Source organism: Petromyzon marinus, chromosome 4, assembly GCF_048934315.1.
Source record: "Petromyzon marinus isolate PM22_M1 ecotype Great Lakes invasive population chromosome 4, UKy_Petmar_22M1.pri1.0, whole genome shotgun sequence".
Lineage (NCBI taxonomy): Eukaryota > Metazoa > Chordata > Hyperoartia > Petromyzontiformes > Petromyzontidae > Petromyzon > Petromyzon marinus.
Genome location: NC_133670.1, coordinates 25,279,502 through 25,296,861, shown reverse-complemented (window position 1 = coordinate 25,296,861; position 17,360 = coordinate 25,279,502). Strand labels below are relative to the sequence as shown.

The 17,360-nt window shown below is 51.8% G+C and overlaps 1 protein-coding gene across 1 annotated transcript in view; it reads left to right on the top strand.

The window, feature by feature from the left end:
- LYPD1 (LY6/PLAUR domain containing 1) overlaps nucleotides 1–17,043 on the top strand; it is a 35,958-nt gene extending 18,915 nt beyond the window's left edge. The window contains exons 3-4 of the mRNA XM_032944674.2: nucleotides 10,542–10,955; nucleotides 11,928–17,043. Coding sequence (XP_032800565.2) covers nucleotides 10,542–10,888 — 347 coding nt within the window. The 3' untranslated portion in view covers nucleotides 10,889–10,955; nucleotides 11,928–17,043. The remainder of the gene's footprint in view (nucleotides 1–10,541; nucleotides 10,956–11,927) is intronic.
- Nucleotides 17,044–17,360: the final 317 nt, after the last annotated feature.

The following is a 17,360-nucleotide window of genomic DNA, read 5'->3' as shown; positions in this document are numbered from 1 at the left end:
AGCACCGGATGGACTCGGTCAGTGGTCGTGTTGCTCATGGGAGTAATAGTCGCGTGGACCGATGGTGACCGCGGTGGAAGTGTGCCCACTCGTCTACAAGAGTCTGCATAATTCCTCTCCATCCCACCTTGCCGATCGGCACGTGCACCGGTCTCAACAGACCCAGATCGGCACCGTCTACGATCCGCAGCCCCACGGCAATCTGCTGTCACCGCCGCGCGGACGCCTCGTGCGATAGGTTCAGTCTCGGGGTCTCCGGCTCCGAAGACCCGCAACGGGTTACCGGCTCGCGTTCGGGGATCCATCGCTGAGTCAGTTTTGCAAGAGCCTTAAAGACGGTGTCGTTCCAAAGAGCTTACCGCGCGTGATTAGTGCGCATTCGCGACGGACCGGACTCCTGAGAGGACGCAATGAGGGATGCTCACACTGAAGTCACGCCGGTCGTAGTCGCAGCGTTCGCTACTCGTACTTAACGGTGGCAGTGGCAGCAGTGGCGGCCGTGCTGCTCGCGACAGCTCGAGCCGTGTTGATGAAGATGGCCCATTTTCCCCATAACTCTGCGCTCGCACTTTGCACTGTGAGCGAGCGAGCGAGCGTCTCGCCGGGCCCTGCCGACAGCGCTAATTGAAACACGGCCTCCTGGGAAGGGTTTCTCGTATGCAGAGACCCTCTGCGGCGCTCTCTCTCTCTTTCTGTCTCTCTCTGTCTGTATCTCTCTCCCTCTCTGTCTCCCTCTCTCTTTCTTTCTGTCTGTATCTCTCTCTCTCTCTTTCTGTCTGTATCTCTCTCCCTCTCTCTCTGTCTCTCTGTCCGTATCTCTCTATCTCTCTCTTTCTTTCTGTCTCTCTCTGTCTGTATCTCTCTCCTTCTCTCTCTCTGTCTCTCTCTCTCTCTGTCTCTCTGTCTGTATCTCTATCTCCCTCTCTCTTTCTGTCTGTCTGTATCTCTATCTCCCTCTCTCTGTCTCCCACTCTCTCTCTTTCTGTCTGTCTGTCTGTATCTCTCTCCCTCTCTCTGTCTCCCACTCTCTCTCTTTCTGTCTGTCTGTCTGTATCTCTCTCCCTCTCTCTGTCTCTCTGTCTGTATCTCTATCTCCCTCTCTCTCTTTCTGTCTGTCTGTATCTCTCGCTGCATCCTGGGAAGAGGGTGTGTCTACCGGTGCTCCCAGAGATTACATTACCTGGCAGTGAGGGCCTAGTTTTATGTATGCATCCTAGCCTCACCTGACATCGTTTTTTGCACTTTCCAGCGACCTCTTCCAATCTCCGAGCACCATCAAGTGCTCATCTTCTATCCTCCACCTCTGTGAGTGCCTCCAACAACACAGGGTCGTGCTGTCTCCCTCCTCTGCATCTCCTTTTCCTCAGCCATGCCGAGGACAACCTCGCCGGCGTGGCAATTGTGCTCAGTTCACGGTTTGCACCAGAGAATGTCTCCTTCAAAGAAATCGTCAAAGGTCACTCGATTCCTATCGAATTAGTCCTGAATAAATCCTGCCTCAAGTGCTTTAACGTGTACGCAAGGCCCGCGAGAGGAAGCTCTTCTTCGGCGCGCTGCGGGACGCACTCGCGGCAGACGACGTGGACGACGTGCTCACCGTCGTGGGGGGAGACTTCAACGGCACCCTCGACCCGGCTCTCGACCGCAACACCGCCGAACCTCACCCTGAATCCGCACGGCCGCTCGCCGACCTCGTGCGGAGGCTGGATCTGCGTTACGTGTGGCGACTGCAGCATCCAGCCCAACGGCAGTACTCTTGGTACCGCTGCGGCTCTCAAGCCCTGCCAGGCTCGACTGACTGTACGTCAACGCCAGCGGCGTTCACCTGCTCAGGGACAGTAAAATCGTACCCTCTGGTTTTTCCGATCACCACCTGGTCTCTGTGCTGCTGCAAAATTCCCAGAGCCGAGCAGCACAACGCCTATTGGAGACTCAACGTACAGCTGCTTGATGACACCGACTTCAGAGAAACCTTCAAAGCCTTTTGGGCTCAGTGGATACCTGCCAAAGGAAGCTTCAGCTCCCACCAGCTATGGTGGGAAGTGCCCCTCTTCTATGCAAAGATTGCATTTGATGCAATCCTTGGCATGAAACAATCTATGGGCAATGCCTTCATAGACAACACAAAAGAGCCCTCCTCATGCTGTCCGGGAGTCAGCAGGATGTGCACCTGCCTCCTGAAAGATAAAATGTGTTTCAGGGCAGGGTCTCTGCACCCCCGTGGCAGGGCACGTACTGGCGACACGACCGTGCCCAGCTTGGACACGTGCTCCAACACGGCCTTGTCGGGGATGTAGGGCGGCACGTTCGAAACGACAATTCGCGCCGCCACCGAAGCGACGGGTTCCAGCCGGACGTGGAGTCCCCCCACGGTCATCCCCTTCTCGACGGCCGCATCGGCCACCTTCTTCGTCGTCAGGTAGAAGACGGCTTTCCCGCTGATCTTCGAGGCGTGGGTGACGGTGGCTGGCGGGACGATGAGGGCCAGGGCCTCGACGTACGCCTCCATCGTGACGGAGCTCGAGGCGTAGCAGCGGATGCCGTTCTGGCGCAGTGGCAGTGGTCGCTGCGCGCTTGGGGGGGGGGGGTTGGCCTTGGTGCAGAGGCCCTAGTGGGGGGCCTCGTGACTCCAGGCAGATTGGCAGCTGCAACCTGTGCGTAGGAGGCCATTTTGCTCCTACCTTCAAACTCTGCCTCACTGGTGTTGCCCTTCTTTTCAGAGCTCCCCTGGAGAGAGTGCAAACGGAGGATCAATAAATAATCCTCGTTTAAGAGAATAATGAAAGAAAAACGAAATTAAAGAAATTAATGTATTTATTGAATAAACAAAAAAAAATTTATTGAATAAATTTGCTTAATATATATGAAGCGGTAACACAAAAATTTGAGATTGTTATAAATTTACGTGTTAATTAAATAAATGTATTTTGCAAACAAATCTACTTTTTAGACAAATTTGTTTATGAAATACATTTACTCGTTAAAAAATACAACTTAGGGACCTTGCACACACGTGGAGGGGCCCAGAAAAAAAACCGCACTGTGTGAAGGAATCATTAACGATACTCTTTGTTTTTTTCGGTAAAGTCACGTAGAAATAAGACGTAATAAAATAACATAATACTATACTAATACTATACGACGTTTCGATTGCAACACAAGCAATCTTCATCAGGTACAGAAGAGCTAAATGTAAGAGAGAGAGGAAACACATAACCGCAGATATATATACAGACACCCAAATAGAGGGAATTAACAGATACACAAGGGGATACAAAGACGGAGGAGTCGGTTGCTCGAGCAGCAGTCAACAATTGTGTTCCAAGCGCTTGTGTGGCCTTAAATCGACTGCGCACTGTACTCACAGCGGTTCTGTGCTACAGCGACAGAGATGCCTCCACTTGGCTCACACAAGAAACACGGTATAACAAATCTCAAATAGTGTGAGATTCGTAAACTGAGAGTAACAACATAAGCAGAAGAATAAAGAAACAATAACCAAAGTAGAAAAATAAATCCTGTAAAGTATGAAAGCGATGCTTTAATTAACTACGGGATTGAGCACGGTGCCTAAGAAACACCACTGTGTTTCAAAAGGCTATGCCTCACCCTGAACTGTTAAGCTTTAGAAAGTAAAGAAAAATACATAAACACACAAATAGTACGACCTGTGTGTGCAAGAGGCTAAATACTTACTCTTTGCTGAGTAAAATCTTGAAAGAAAGAAATTAAATAAAAGTGTGGATGTTAGATGTATAGAGTTAAACACGGGGAGCTCATACTAAGCGCGTCCTCTCTCCCCTCTCTCTGCCCCCTGTGGGGCTTTAGGGGCCATCCATTTAGTAGGTTCGCAAAAATCTGTCAAAATTTGACCCCTCCCCCCCCTTCCCTGTACGCACGCGGACTTTTTACACCCCCCCCCCCACGCAGAAACGATCAAGGATTAATAATATTCACGTGTTTAAGCAAACAGATAGTCCACCGCCGGACTATCTTACTCATTTTAAGGCCAATGTAGACAAATTATTATCGAGGCTCCCCCCCCCCCGTTTCCTATGCGTGCGCACATTGTAGGTAGACCCCCAACGCAAGCGAACGCATTTGGGTTAACCCGCCTCCCCCCTCCATGCGTACGGACTGAGTGGATGGCCCCTTACCCCACATGCCCCGCCGAGCTGCTTAGCAATCTGGCTAACGACAGAGCGCGTGCACGTGGCTGCCAGGGCTGCCGTGAAGGCACTTGAGGCTAATGTTGTACGTAGGCTTTCGCCAACAGTGTATTATGATTCATCATCAGGAATGAAAAGCTGACGAACTTTTATTTTAATTTTGCCAGGTAAGGCCCACTGAGATATATAGTTATTTTTCAGATTCGACCTGGCAAACAAATGATAACTCAACAACGTGGCTTATCATGCGGAATGTCTGGCAGGCGAATCGCTCTGAATGTGGAGGGAAAAACCGTAAGACCATGGAAAAACAATCCATGCATCAGGGTCGGGATCGAACCCACGGACCTCCTGCATTATGAGTCATAAAATAAATTTAAAATCAGATTTTTAAACTGCCATTTGCTACGTACGCTACGAAATAAGTTCAACATCCATACGTACGACCAATTATGTTTTCGATGCAAAGGAAAAAAAAACATTATAAATGCCGTAGTGACGCTCGGCACAAATTCAAGTGGTGCGCCGCTCCGCATTAAACGCCGGCGTCTGTTGGCGAAGTCAATTTGCGGAGGCCTCCGAAGGGACGGATGAGATGTGGTCACTTGGCCGACCGAACGGAGATCGTTCCGGTGGGAACACCCTGAGGGCAGGTGAAGCGAGCGGACTCACCGCAACCGGTTGAAGTGGCTTCCAAAGTCTCTGAGGCGATGGTGCCAATGTCGACAGAATTATTGCTGAACACTTATTATGATCATAATAATGATCATCATCAGCCATGATCGTTCCACTGCTGGATGAAGCCCCCCCCCCTCCCCGCCCCCCACCCAAAGCCGTTGCTATCTCTCCGGATCCTGCGATGCAACAATCCACTGAGCGCCTCCACACGAGCTGCTGATGATGCCGCTAATGCTCAAAGTAAATGATGCTAATCATTTTTCCCATGACAGCCTCACCGAGCCTCAAGCTCCTATTGTCAGGAGGGGTCTGCATCGGGTTAGGGGCGGGAGGGGGGGGGGGTCGGTATTTTGGCCAATTCCTCGTTCACGAAGTGTTTTCCGCGTGGGAGGAAACGGCAGCACCCGGCCGCGAAGCGTCGGGGACAACGCCAGGATGGTGCCTGGGTGGGCGTGCCCCTGCGGGGGTGGTGAGGGTCGGGGTGGGCAAGGGACGTGAGGTGAGGAGGTTGAGACGTCTGGAGATTATTTTGCGAACGTGGATTTCCTGTGTTAGTGTAACGCTGAGCGAGACGATCACTTCCACAGAGGAAGCGAGGCAATGGGTCTAGCGCACAACAACACAGACAAAGACAAATATCCCCCGTGTAGCTGTGCAGCTTATTGGGGGCAAGTGTCGGTAGCGAGCACCTATGAAGACTTCGCACGAGGGAGTGGTGTGGCCAGCATCATGCCCGTCCGCCTTTGTCTCCCCAGTGCTGAACTTTGCACACACCGCACCGCGTGCTCGTTCAGGGCCGGGACGACCGAGTGGAGTACCCAGAAGCTGCTCAGATATCACTCGCCACTGACGGTGGACGTGTCGGCCGGACGTAGCCGGAGAAAGCTCACCATGCGTAATACAAGGGAGGAACAGAGGTCCACACAGCTGGTGCCTTGTGCTCTACTGCTACTTCGTCGCACGCGTAGCACTGGAGAGGTGCCCCGACCACACTCATCATCGGCGATTACATTCATGATGACGACGACGATCATGGCAATGGCGATGTGCGTTACAGCAGCGCCGGAGGGATTACCGGGGTGTGTGGAGCTCGTGTAGTGCCGGTGGCTTTTTCAAACCTCAACGAGAATTTCCGTGGCTCTGCAGCTATCACTTACACACGCCACGCGGTCATTATACAGTACGTGACACCGGAACTGCCACTAGAGGAATAGAAGGGGAAAAAAAAGGCAGGCTGACTCGAGAAGAACGATGTTTGATTATTGATGAGGACCGAGCCTGAGTGTGCCGCTGAGCGTTATCGTTCAATTGTGACAAATGTGTCATTGGAGCTCGTTTTACGGGTGTGTGCCCACGTGCGTGTGTGGTTGTGGGTGTGTGTGGGGAGCGGTGGCGTAGTGGTCGGCTCGCTGCGCTACGAACCCGGCGGCCCGAGTTCCATTCCCGTTCACGACCAATAACAGTGGATACAAATTTTTAACCGGTCCTGGACGTCCCCTCGGTAAACTGAGACTAAAATGTATATCTGGTGTGGTGTGTAAATGATCACCATTGGGGAGACAAAGGTGGCCAGGCGTGGTGCTGGCCACATCACCCCTCACCCCCTCGCTGTGCCTGCCTAAATAGCTGCTCGCAAACCGCACTTGCTCCAACAGCCTGTTAAGGCTATACGGTGGATCTTTGTCTGTGTGTGTTTTCGCTTTTTTCATTTATCTATTGCGTTGGACCCTAACCTACGTGATGGCTATCACATATTAAGTTCACATTTGTCGCTCTACAGACCACGGCGGAATGGTAATTGCGGGAGTGGGAAATCACCACCGGCTGCGATACACACACACATAGATGTGTCTGTGTTTGTATATGTGTGTATATATGTGTTTTTGTGTGTATATATGTGTGTGTACATATATATCGATTATCTGAACCGACCTTGGGCCTCCCCTCGGTCGACTCAGATGAGTACCTGGTGTGGTGTGTAAACATCATTAAGAGGGAGACAAAGGCGGCCGGGCGTGGTGCTGGCCAACCACCACGTCGTCCACGTACACGCTCGCCCACTTACACGCTCGCCCACGTACACACTCGCCCACTTGCACACTCGCCCACTTGCACACTCGCCCACTTGCACACTCGCCCACTTACACACTCGCCCACTTACACACTCGCCCACTTGCACACTCGCCCACTTGCACACGCCCACTTACACACTCGCCCACTTACACACTCGCCCACTTACACACGCTTACACGGCTGCGATGCAGCAACGCGTTACCCAGTGCATTCCGCTCTCCTTTTCAAAACAGTTGCAACCGCCAATCGGCAACAACAAAAAAAACCCATTAGCAGGCATCTGGGGACCCAACTTTTAAAAGTGTGGGGGCGGCCCCTGATCAGTATGGTCGTTGGCTAGGGCTAGGAAGGAATAGGACGAGTACAAGTGGCTGGTCGGATGGGGTTAGGGACCGGGCTCGAGTTGCATCGGCTCACACAATCTCCCTGTCGCTGCACGTTGGCCTACTTCGCACTCCTCCGCGCGCGTCGTTTCTTCCGGCATGCGTAAGCGGCGCGTGTGTCGGCCATCAGCAATAATAACAAATCGATGGATCGTTTGGGATTAATTGTGATGTATGCGACGGTGCTCAGAGTGCGAACGATGGGTCACGTTGCGGTTAAACGTGCGGACCTGTTGAATTCGGGACGTAGAAGATCGTTTGGTCTGGAAATCTTCCGACGGACCCACCTCGAGACCGGCTGACTGGGGTCCCAGTTCTGAGGGTGCTCGTCAGGATGCTCCAATTTGCTCCCACGTGCAAGGCGGACGCGAGACGGGAATTCGGCAAATGGGACCCTCAACCAAACCTATTCCTGTCGATATTAGGAAGCCACTGGAGCCACTCACCTTTAAATCATCCACATTGAAAACTCATTTCTTTTGGAACCGCGTTGTGTGTGTTAGTTTGTTGTTCTTCCCCACACCTCCGATGAGCACGGTTGGCTGCGCACGGTGCAAAAGAAGTTCAACACACACACACACACATCTGTGTGGACTCTTGAGTGTGTACTATTATCTCCGGGTACTCTGGTTTTCTATGCTCAGCAAACTGCGTTGAAATAATGTAACCGGAATGATTGGACAATAATAATGATGAGGATCTATGCACTTCAGCAGTCTGTTCAGACCGTTCACAGATTCACAGCAGACCGGCCCCGTTAATTCACTTGCCTCGTTCATTCACTTGCCCAATCAGTCACTTGCCACGTTCATTCAATTGCCCCGTTCATTCAATTTCCCTGTCCATTCACTTGCCACGTTCATTCACTTGCCTCGTTCATTCACTTGCCCCCAATCATTCACTTGCCACGTTCATTCAATTTCCCCGTTCATTCACTTGCCCATTTCATTCACTTGCCCCGTTCATTCACTTGCCCATTTCATTCACTTGCCCCGTTCATTCACTTGCCCAGTTCATTCACTTGCCCCGTTCATTAAATTTCCCCGTTCCTTCAATATCCCCGTCCATTCACTTGCCCCGTTCATTCACTTGCTCCGTTCATTCACTTGTCCAGTTCATTCACTTGCCCCGTCCATTCACTTGCACCATTCATTCTCTGCACATGTGTTTAAGGGTGGGGCAGGGCACAAAAAGGTCAGGTCACGGTTGTGTTGACAACTGGGGTGGGGTTAGAACCCGCGTGCGGTTAGTGAGCGGCGGTCCCAGTGATCCGCGAGCTCCGGTCCGGACGCGTGCTCACTGGAGTCGAGTTGTAAAAGTTGTCTTCAACTGGGATCACAACAAAGCCCGAGGTCGCCACTGCATTCTCTGCCCCGCGCCACTGCTTGTTGATTAATATCGGTTTTAATTAACGTGTTAGTTATAATGAACGTGTTGATTAACGCCGAGCGGCGGCTTTTTATTTCCAAAACACGTTCAGGCCTGCGAGCGGACATTGAGAGGAGGGGGTCGAGCGGTTCCCCAACCTCTAACGTCACGCGCAAAGACTTTGGTAGAACGGGCAGTGGAGACGGGAGTGCTGATGTTTTTTGTGAGTGGCATTGCTTGCCCCCACATTATCTATAAATATACATACTTGTATTTGTACAGTGCCAAATTGTGGCTACGTTTGCCTCCAAGTGAAAAAAAGTTAGCCGTTTACCGTCGGAACGGTTTCACGCCAGGACATCTGCATGGCAGACGTATTTCACATCGCTACGCCGATTTGCTCCAAAAACTGCAACGAAATGGGGACATTATCCAGCAAGTGAATTGGTTTCTGAGTATTTATTTGTCTCACTTAGAAAAAAAACATCGTCGTTCCAAAGGACAGCGAATGGATCCGCTTGCCGCTGAAACACCTGGTTGCATGTACATGTGTGCGTGTGTATGGGGAGTTCGATTCCCGCTCAAGGACAAACACCGGTGACGATTATCTCAACCGGTCCTGGGCCTCCCCTCGGTCGACTCAGCCTCAAAATACGTACCCGGTGCGGTGTGTAAACATCGCCACTGGGGAGACAAAGGCGGTTGGGCGTTATGCTGGCCACCCACCACAAGTGCGCCGTGCCGGCCTTCATAGGAGCTCACTAACAGCACTTGCCCCATCAGTTTGTTAAGGTTATACGGGGGATCTTTGTCTTTGTGTACACAGCGAGCGAAGAGCCCCTTTTGAGTGTTGCTCCCTCATCTGTGCGGGTGGACTCTGGGCACTCGCTCCAAATATTCCAATTCACGATTTTCCTGCAAAAGAGTCTGAAGACCGAGTGAGGCTTTCCGGGGGTAATAAATGGCATCATCATCATGCATATGCTCATCATCCATCGTGGCTATAATCCTCCACGTTTTTACGCCATTGCCTCGTACACTTTTCAAAGCCACCTTGCCAGTCACGCTCAACCTTCTCGCTTCACCTGCTCTCAAGGTGCTCCTTCTGGAACGATCCCTGGACGTCTGTCCAAAGGAGCTCTGCAGCTCATCGGATTCCTCCAGTACAAAGTCTGATTCTGTATGCCGGCAGTCACCGGATTTCATCCATCTGGTTGCCATCCCTTTGCTGATGCATCTCTAAATCGACTTAGAACAGTGATAGTTGCTCAACGTACAACAAAACCAAACTTTGTTGTCCACCTGCGAATCCGTTCTTGTTTGTGGAGCTTTCACGAGCGAGGTTCGTCATGGAGTTCATCCCGAGTCCTTGCAGACCAGATTGAACCACATGCCTGAGGACTGCGTACGTTGACCTCGGTAATAAGTGCCCAACAGTGTTTACTTAACTTAGGGTGTTTAGAGGTTTGTAAGCTCTCTTTACATTCATCTCAAAAAATTTTAGTTGAACTTTGCTCCGTGTGCGTCAACTGCTGTGCCGGCCTTAATAGGTGCTCGCTAACAGCACTTTCCCCAACAGCATGTGACCTCTATCTTTTTCGTGTATGTTTCAGGTATATGTGTGACTATAAGGACGTGTGTAAAAGTGTGTGTGTGTGTTTGTATGGAATCTTTGGAGGAAACTTGAACAGTGACATTTCACTGGCATCTCCTTATGGTTCATGAGCTCAGCGCTAACGACCGGAGCCCTCGTGTCTCTGCGTGTGCGCTTGGACCCAAACACTCCGCACGCAACGATCCTCGCGCACACACGCTCACGTTCCCACGCACGCGCCCGCGCACGTGCCGACACCCACGCACGCACACGCAGGCACGTTCTACCGAAAGTCGTGCGCGTCGTCGGCCGCGTGCCTCATCGCCGCCGCGGGCTACCAGAGGTTCTGCAGGCCGGGCCGCATGGGCTCCGTGTGCATCAGCTGCTGCAACACGGCGTTCTGCAACGGGCCCAGGCCGGCGCGCCGCCGCAACTCGGCCCGGCGCTCGGCCCCCCCGCCCGGAGCCGTCGCGGTGCTGCTCCTGCAGCTGCTCCTGCAGCTGCTCCTGCAGCTGCTGCCCGTCCTGCTGCCGCTGCTGCAGTCGCCGCCGATGCAGCTGCTGCCGCTGGGGCTTCCCGCGCATCCGCCAGCGGTGCGCGGCGGTGACAGCGCGTGCCTCTAGCAGGAGACGCACGTGGCTCGTGGACACGCGCGGATCGCGAAGCGCACGTGGTCAACGCTTTCCTCGGGTACATTATGATCTCTGTTGTGCCACGGTGTGTGTGTGTGTGTTGTATGCCAAAAGTAGGCACAGTGGGGGGGGGGTACAGGGGGTTCATCTACCGGTCATCTCAGTCTGTCAATCTATGGCACCTGCGTCGGTCTCGTGACCTCCTGTCAGTCGAGCCTTCGACACTTCACGTGGCCTCAAAGTGCACCTGGCCTGGCACAGGCGTTATGGTGACGTCACCGCCGTGGCGGCTGTTGTGCGTTAGTGGGTACGTGGGTACGTGGGAGCGGTAGTGCAATGGTGAGTGCTCTGCGCTACGAATCTGGCGACCCGAGTTCGATTACCGCTCATGGCCACCACCGATGACGATCATCTGAACTGGTCCTGGGTCTCCCCTAAGTCGACTCAGACTTAAATGAGTAATGTACCTTGTGCGGTTTGTAAGCATCAGCACTGGGCAGACAGAGGCATCCAGGCGTGGTGTTGGACATCCACCCCCTCGTGTGCCGTGCCGGCCGTCTTGAGTGCTCGCTAACAGCACTTGCCCCTGAAGTATGTTAAGGCTTTGGAGGGAATCCTTGGTTTGGGAAACCAATGACGTTTATTGGTTTAACCAGGTGAGAACCCAAGAGACTAGGATCGCCTCTTTTGCAAGAGTGAGCTGAGCAATTGTGTTGTCGGTGGTTTACGCAATGTGGCAAAAATCCGATATAAATGGGGCATCCGTCGTCATGAGGAATTGGGCCCCGATTATTTGTCTTTCTCAGTCAAAGTGTACAGGCGGTGCAACTGCACCGGCTCTCACGAGCCAGAGCTTCTACGAGGAGAGGGGAAATGGAACAGGAGGGCCCCCGGTTCATTTCCTCCAGCAGTGCCAGCCACGCTACGCCACTTGGTAATACACTGTAGTTCTAAAGGACAGAGAAGGTACCTGTGTGTATGTAACGCACTTGCTTGTGCACACGTTGACCCCCTGTGTGTGTGAGTCTAGGGGAGCGGTGGCGCAATGGTTCTTGGACTATGCTTCGCACCTGGTGATCAGAGTTCCATCTTCGGCCACGGCTAACGTCAGTGGCAAGTGAAAGAAGAACCTGTCCTGGGCATACCCTAGCTCAACGCATCCTGACAATTTCCTGGTGCAGCGTGCATACATCGGCACTAGGAAGACAAAGGGGGCTGGGCATTGTCCTAGCCACACCACCCCACTGCGCGCTGTGTTGGCCTTAATAGGTGCTCGCTAACAGCACTTCCCTCAATGGGGATCTTTGTGTGCGCGTATGCATTGTACAACTCTAAAATGCTGGTGTCAGTTTTGTTCATGTTGTCAAATGTGGCCTCCAAACAATATTTCAGATCACATTTATAAATAAACGCGATCTAACCCAAAAACCTTTATTATGAATACATTTCCCTGCCCCCTCTTTGTTCTGAAGAAGGGCCACAAACTGAAATGTTAGCTTGAGCATATTATATATTTTTGTCTTATGAGGCAGACGATGGTGAGATATTTTTGATTTGTGTGTACATATATATGTATATATACCCGTATGCATTTAGACCACTGTGCTGAGGTCGTGATTCCCAGGACTCAATTCTTGCCTATTCACAACGAGTTTTGAACTAAATTTGGCCTCGACCTCCCCCCCTCCGCCCCAGATCAACTCAGCCTAAAATCAGTACCTGGTGCGACGTTTGAAAAAAATAAATATCAGGACAGGGGAGATAAAGGTTGCCGGACAATGTGTGATCCCAGCCTCACCACCCCATGGTGTGGCTCGCCTCAATGGGCGCTCAGGCCTATCGGTCTACAAGGGTCTTAGGTAAAATGTAAATCCACGTGGCATGTATGTAGCAGCATTGCACGTACAGGCACACGTGTGTACGGTTGCAGAGACGCTTCTCTGCCATTTAAAGTTAATCGGCATTAGGCAGCTGCATATATACGGCTGCCAATAGGTTCGCTATTAAACATTCTGCCATACTCCAATATACACCACAGTAACACTGTTATATATCAATACAATTATACTTTAAAAACCTATCTACAAATACTAACATACATACAGGGAATGCTAAGGATACTATGGCAAAATAGGGTAAGTAACTTGGAAGTCTGGAATAGAGTATGGAAGGAAGGTGCGGTAACTGTAATTGGGAAGCGGATGTTGCGATGGGTGGGACACGGTTAGCGTACGGGTGGAGGAGGGAGGGCAGGTTACAGAAGCAGGCATTGGAGTGACGCCCGTAGGTCGCCGATCACAGGCAAGCCCTGCAGCCCGACGGTGTTGACGGTGTCGTAAGTTGTGTCGACTGCGCAATAAGGCAAGTTCGTGCGTGCAGGTGACGGTGATGAGACGGCGAACTTCAAGGTTGGGTGTCAACTCTGCAACAATCGCAGGATCGATCAGAAATGGGAAGCGATGGCCTGATGCGGTGGCATCAACGACACCGATGACCTCTTGACCTGGACAGATTTAACCACTTGCTCTGCTCGGTCTTATTATTATTATGAGAAGTAAATTATATTTAGAGATGCGTTTAGTTGTATATTTTTGAACTGTGGAAACTGCGTGGGTGACGCATGGCTACATCTGCTTTGGGTTCGCCGATTCGAATCCAGCCCATGGCTCCGTCAAATGGCAAAACAGAGACGCTAACGAAAATTTAAAGGGCCCTACCTGGCCACAATTGGAGGGGACAAATAATCGTCATTGGTGAACAGTATGGGGCCGTCCATAAATGACGTCACGCACCTATGGGGGGGGTTAGGCATTTGTGACGATGTGTGACGAGGGGGGGGGGGGGTTTGAGAAATGTGACGTCACATCAAAATGCGCAACTTTAAATACATTTAGACAACACGTTCTACTTAATTAAATAGACTTTTTAATAAATGTTTTCTCTTACAACATCAGAGTGCAGCGCCACATTGAATACGCACTACAATGACAATAGTTTAAAGCTATTTGAAGCATGCTTTATTTGGGGGGGGGGGGGGGGCAGAGCTTTGTGACGTCATATTTGAGGGGAGGTCTGACTTTTTGTGACGCCGTGTGACGAAGGGGGGGAGGGAGGTAAAAAATCGTCCAAAATCGTGTGACGTCATTCATGGACGGCCCCTATCCAACCAAACTCTATCCCCATCCCTAACCTTATATTAACCCTGGCACTAGCCCATGGGTAATCCAAACACGAACCCAACCCTTGGCACCTCATTCTTCCCCTTTTGTTCGCAATCCCATCGGAGCGGACCTCGAAAGTGACGCTATGTGTGTGTAATCACTGTGCATTGTCCACTGAGGGATTTTGGCAGGCGATAGACTCGTTGACAATCTTGTGTTGCGCTCACGGATGATCATTCTGTACCAATCTGCGGCCAGACAATGCGTGTCATGTGAATGCTAATATTAATGTATTTAACTCTGTGGGCACTTTCTAAGCGGCTGGCGCCGTCATCCCACCATCAAACATTGGCTCGCCAACGGGATTCATAGTGGCCGCTCAATTAATGGTCAAATAGCCACGCATATGAGATGACGTCGCTCCTGGCATACTCACACACCGATCCACGCGCTCGACTGACTCTCGCCTCAATCAAGATCGAGGAATTCCGATCGCCGTCAGGGTCGGAGGGGGGAAGGAGCAACCAGCAGCCACTGGAAGAGCCCGGTGCCACGTGACCCACGCGAAGAACGCAACGTCACAGCACTGCGCAGGAGAGGCCATGCGGTCGCAAGCGCCGTCATTCCGGATTTCCGAATTTCGGCAGCTACGCGCGCTCCCACCATTCGGTGCTGACTGTCGGAGACAATTGGGTTGGCTTTGGTGCAATATAAAGAAAAGAAAAAACAATCCCTAGGTTTGCGTCGGGCTTTATGTATGCGCAGGACACACCTCCATGCGTAGCCTGTGTGTAGTGTTGCCCAGAAATGACGCGGAAGGACATTTCGCCATTCTGCTTTGAGGGCGTTCCCTCCGGCGTCCGCCGTAACAACGCGCGGCCCGCGAGTGCAGCGTCCGTCCGTCGCGGTGTGAACGGCGCCTCGGTGGCCTGGCACTGATTTATGTTTTTGTTTGCGGGGATGACCAAAGCACGCCGCCCGCCCACTGTGAAGCAGACGTTAAGGAACCGATGATGGCATCATTCACAAACGTAGACCATCATGTGCCTGTGCCGTTGTCCAAATGGAAACTATATTTATAAATTGCAGAGCTTGCAATTACAATGTTTCAATAACTGCCTCTGCGTGACTGCAGTAACCAATATTTTTTTTGTAACAGAGGTATTGTCGGGTCGGGTTGGTTTCGCCTGGTTAACCAACGGTGATGATGATGTTGGTGGTGGTGATTCCCGCAGAAGCTGAAGGATTTTTTTTTTTTTTACCGAGGGATACCGATCCTATATCTCGCACACCACTACTGCCACGTCTCCACGACCACCGGGAAACGGAGCCGTACTCACCATGTTAAAGGGAGTCAATGCATTTCGCTGCAATGAAGCCACGCGATTAGGCCCAGCAAGGCCACGGGTGGACCGAGCCCACTTGCACCAATTTCGCGAAAAGCGGCCTCGCTCTGCCCCGGTGGTCATGGGGACGTGGTATCAGATTTCAACGAACAGACCAGGAGGAGCATTTGTGTGAGAGGGCACTTGATTTCGATTTAAAGCTTTCGTCCCTGCAGGGATTCATCTTCTTGGTTCTTTCGGTAAAGTCACATAGAAGAAAAATAATAAAAAAATAAAACAATAAAATAAGATTCTCACAACGTTTCGGCCACAATACAAGTTGCCGTCCTCAGGTGAAGAAACAGAACTGTCGGAAAGACAGCGCTCACTGGAGAGACAGTGCTCACTGGAGCGACAGCGCTGGAAAGACAGCGCTCACTGGAGAGACAGCGCTCACTGGAGAGACAGCGCTCACTGGAGAGACAGCGCTCACTGGACAGCGCTCACTGGAGAGACAGCGCTCACGGGAGCGACAGCGCTCACTGGAGAGACAGCGCTCACTGGAGAGACAGCGCTCACTGGAGAGACAGCGCTCACTGGAGAGACAGCGCTCACGGGAGAGACAGCGCTCACTGGAGAGACAGCGCTCACTGGAGAGACAGCGCTCACTGGAGAGACAGCGCTCACTGGAGAGACAGTGCTCACTGGAGAGACAGCGCTCACTGGAGAGACAGTGCTCACTGGAGAGACAGCGCTCACTGGAGAGACAGTGCTCACTGGAGAGACAGCGCTCACGGGAGAGACAGCACTCACTGGAGAGACAGTGCTCACTGGAGAGACAGTGCTCACTGGAGAGACAGCGCTCACGGGAGAGACAGCGCTCACGGGAGAGACAGCGCTCACGGGAGAGACAGTGCTCACTGGAGAGACAGTGCTCACTGGAGAGACAGCGCTCACTGGAGAGACAGCGCTCACTGGAGAGACAGCACTCACTGGAGAGACAGCACTCACTGGAGAGACAGCGCTCACTGGAGAGACAGCGCTCACTGGAGAGACAGCGCTCACTGGAGAGACAGCACTCACTGGAGAGACAGCACTCACTGGAGAGACAGTGCTCACTGGAGAGACAGTGCTCACTGGAGAGACAGCGCTCACTGGAGAGACAGCGCTCACTGGAGAGACAGCGCTCCAGTGAGCGCTGTCTGACAGTTCTGTTTCTTCACCTGAGGACGGCTACTTGTGTTGTGGCCGAAACGTCGTGAGAATTTTATTTTATAATTTTTTATTATTTCCCTTCTACGTGACTTTACCGAAAGAACCAAGAAGAGGGCACTTGATGTTTGGTTGAACCTGGCACCAATCCACGCTTCACTTAGCTTCATGGTTAATGGTCAAACCTGTCCGGGACAGAACTATAGGAAGACAACAATAATGATGATAATAATATCTGTATAGGTCTGTGTGTGTGTGCGGTGGATGAGAGTGCAGAGTTTTTGGCCCTTTGAAGTGCAATGCCTGCCTCACGGCCGAACTTCATCGTTTCATTTTTGACGGTGAGGCCGATGCGGGCAACACCACCACCACCACCCAGACCAACGTTTGCCTACTACTCGCCAACACTCCAGCATTGAATGGTGAAAATAAACCCCCTCCACCACTACCCCCGCCACCTTCACGATGTTTTGTCTGTGCGTGATTTTTATTTGCACACCCACCGCGCCATAAACACCGCATCGTCAAGTAAAGACGCAATCACATCACCAGAAATCACGCGGCTCTCATCACGACGACGTTACACGCCTTCGGCTGAGCGCCGGCTTCATTTGTCGAGGTGGAAACTTTTCAACTGTTTTCAGGCCCATAGGCTGAGAATGGTGCCCTTTTATTTGTTTTGTTTTGGAGAGTGTCAGACTCTCGTCGATGCGTTAAGCGACTGAATTCCCCACTTTCCTAAGGGCAATTATTGAATTCAAAACT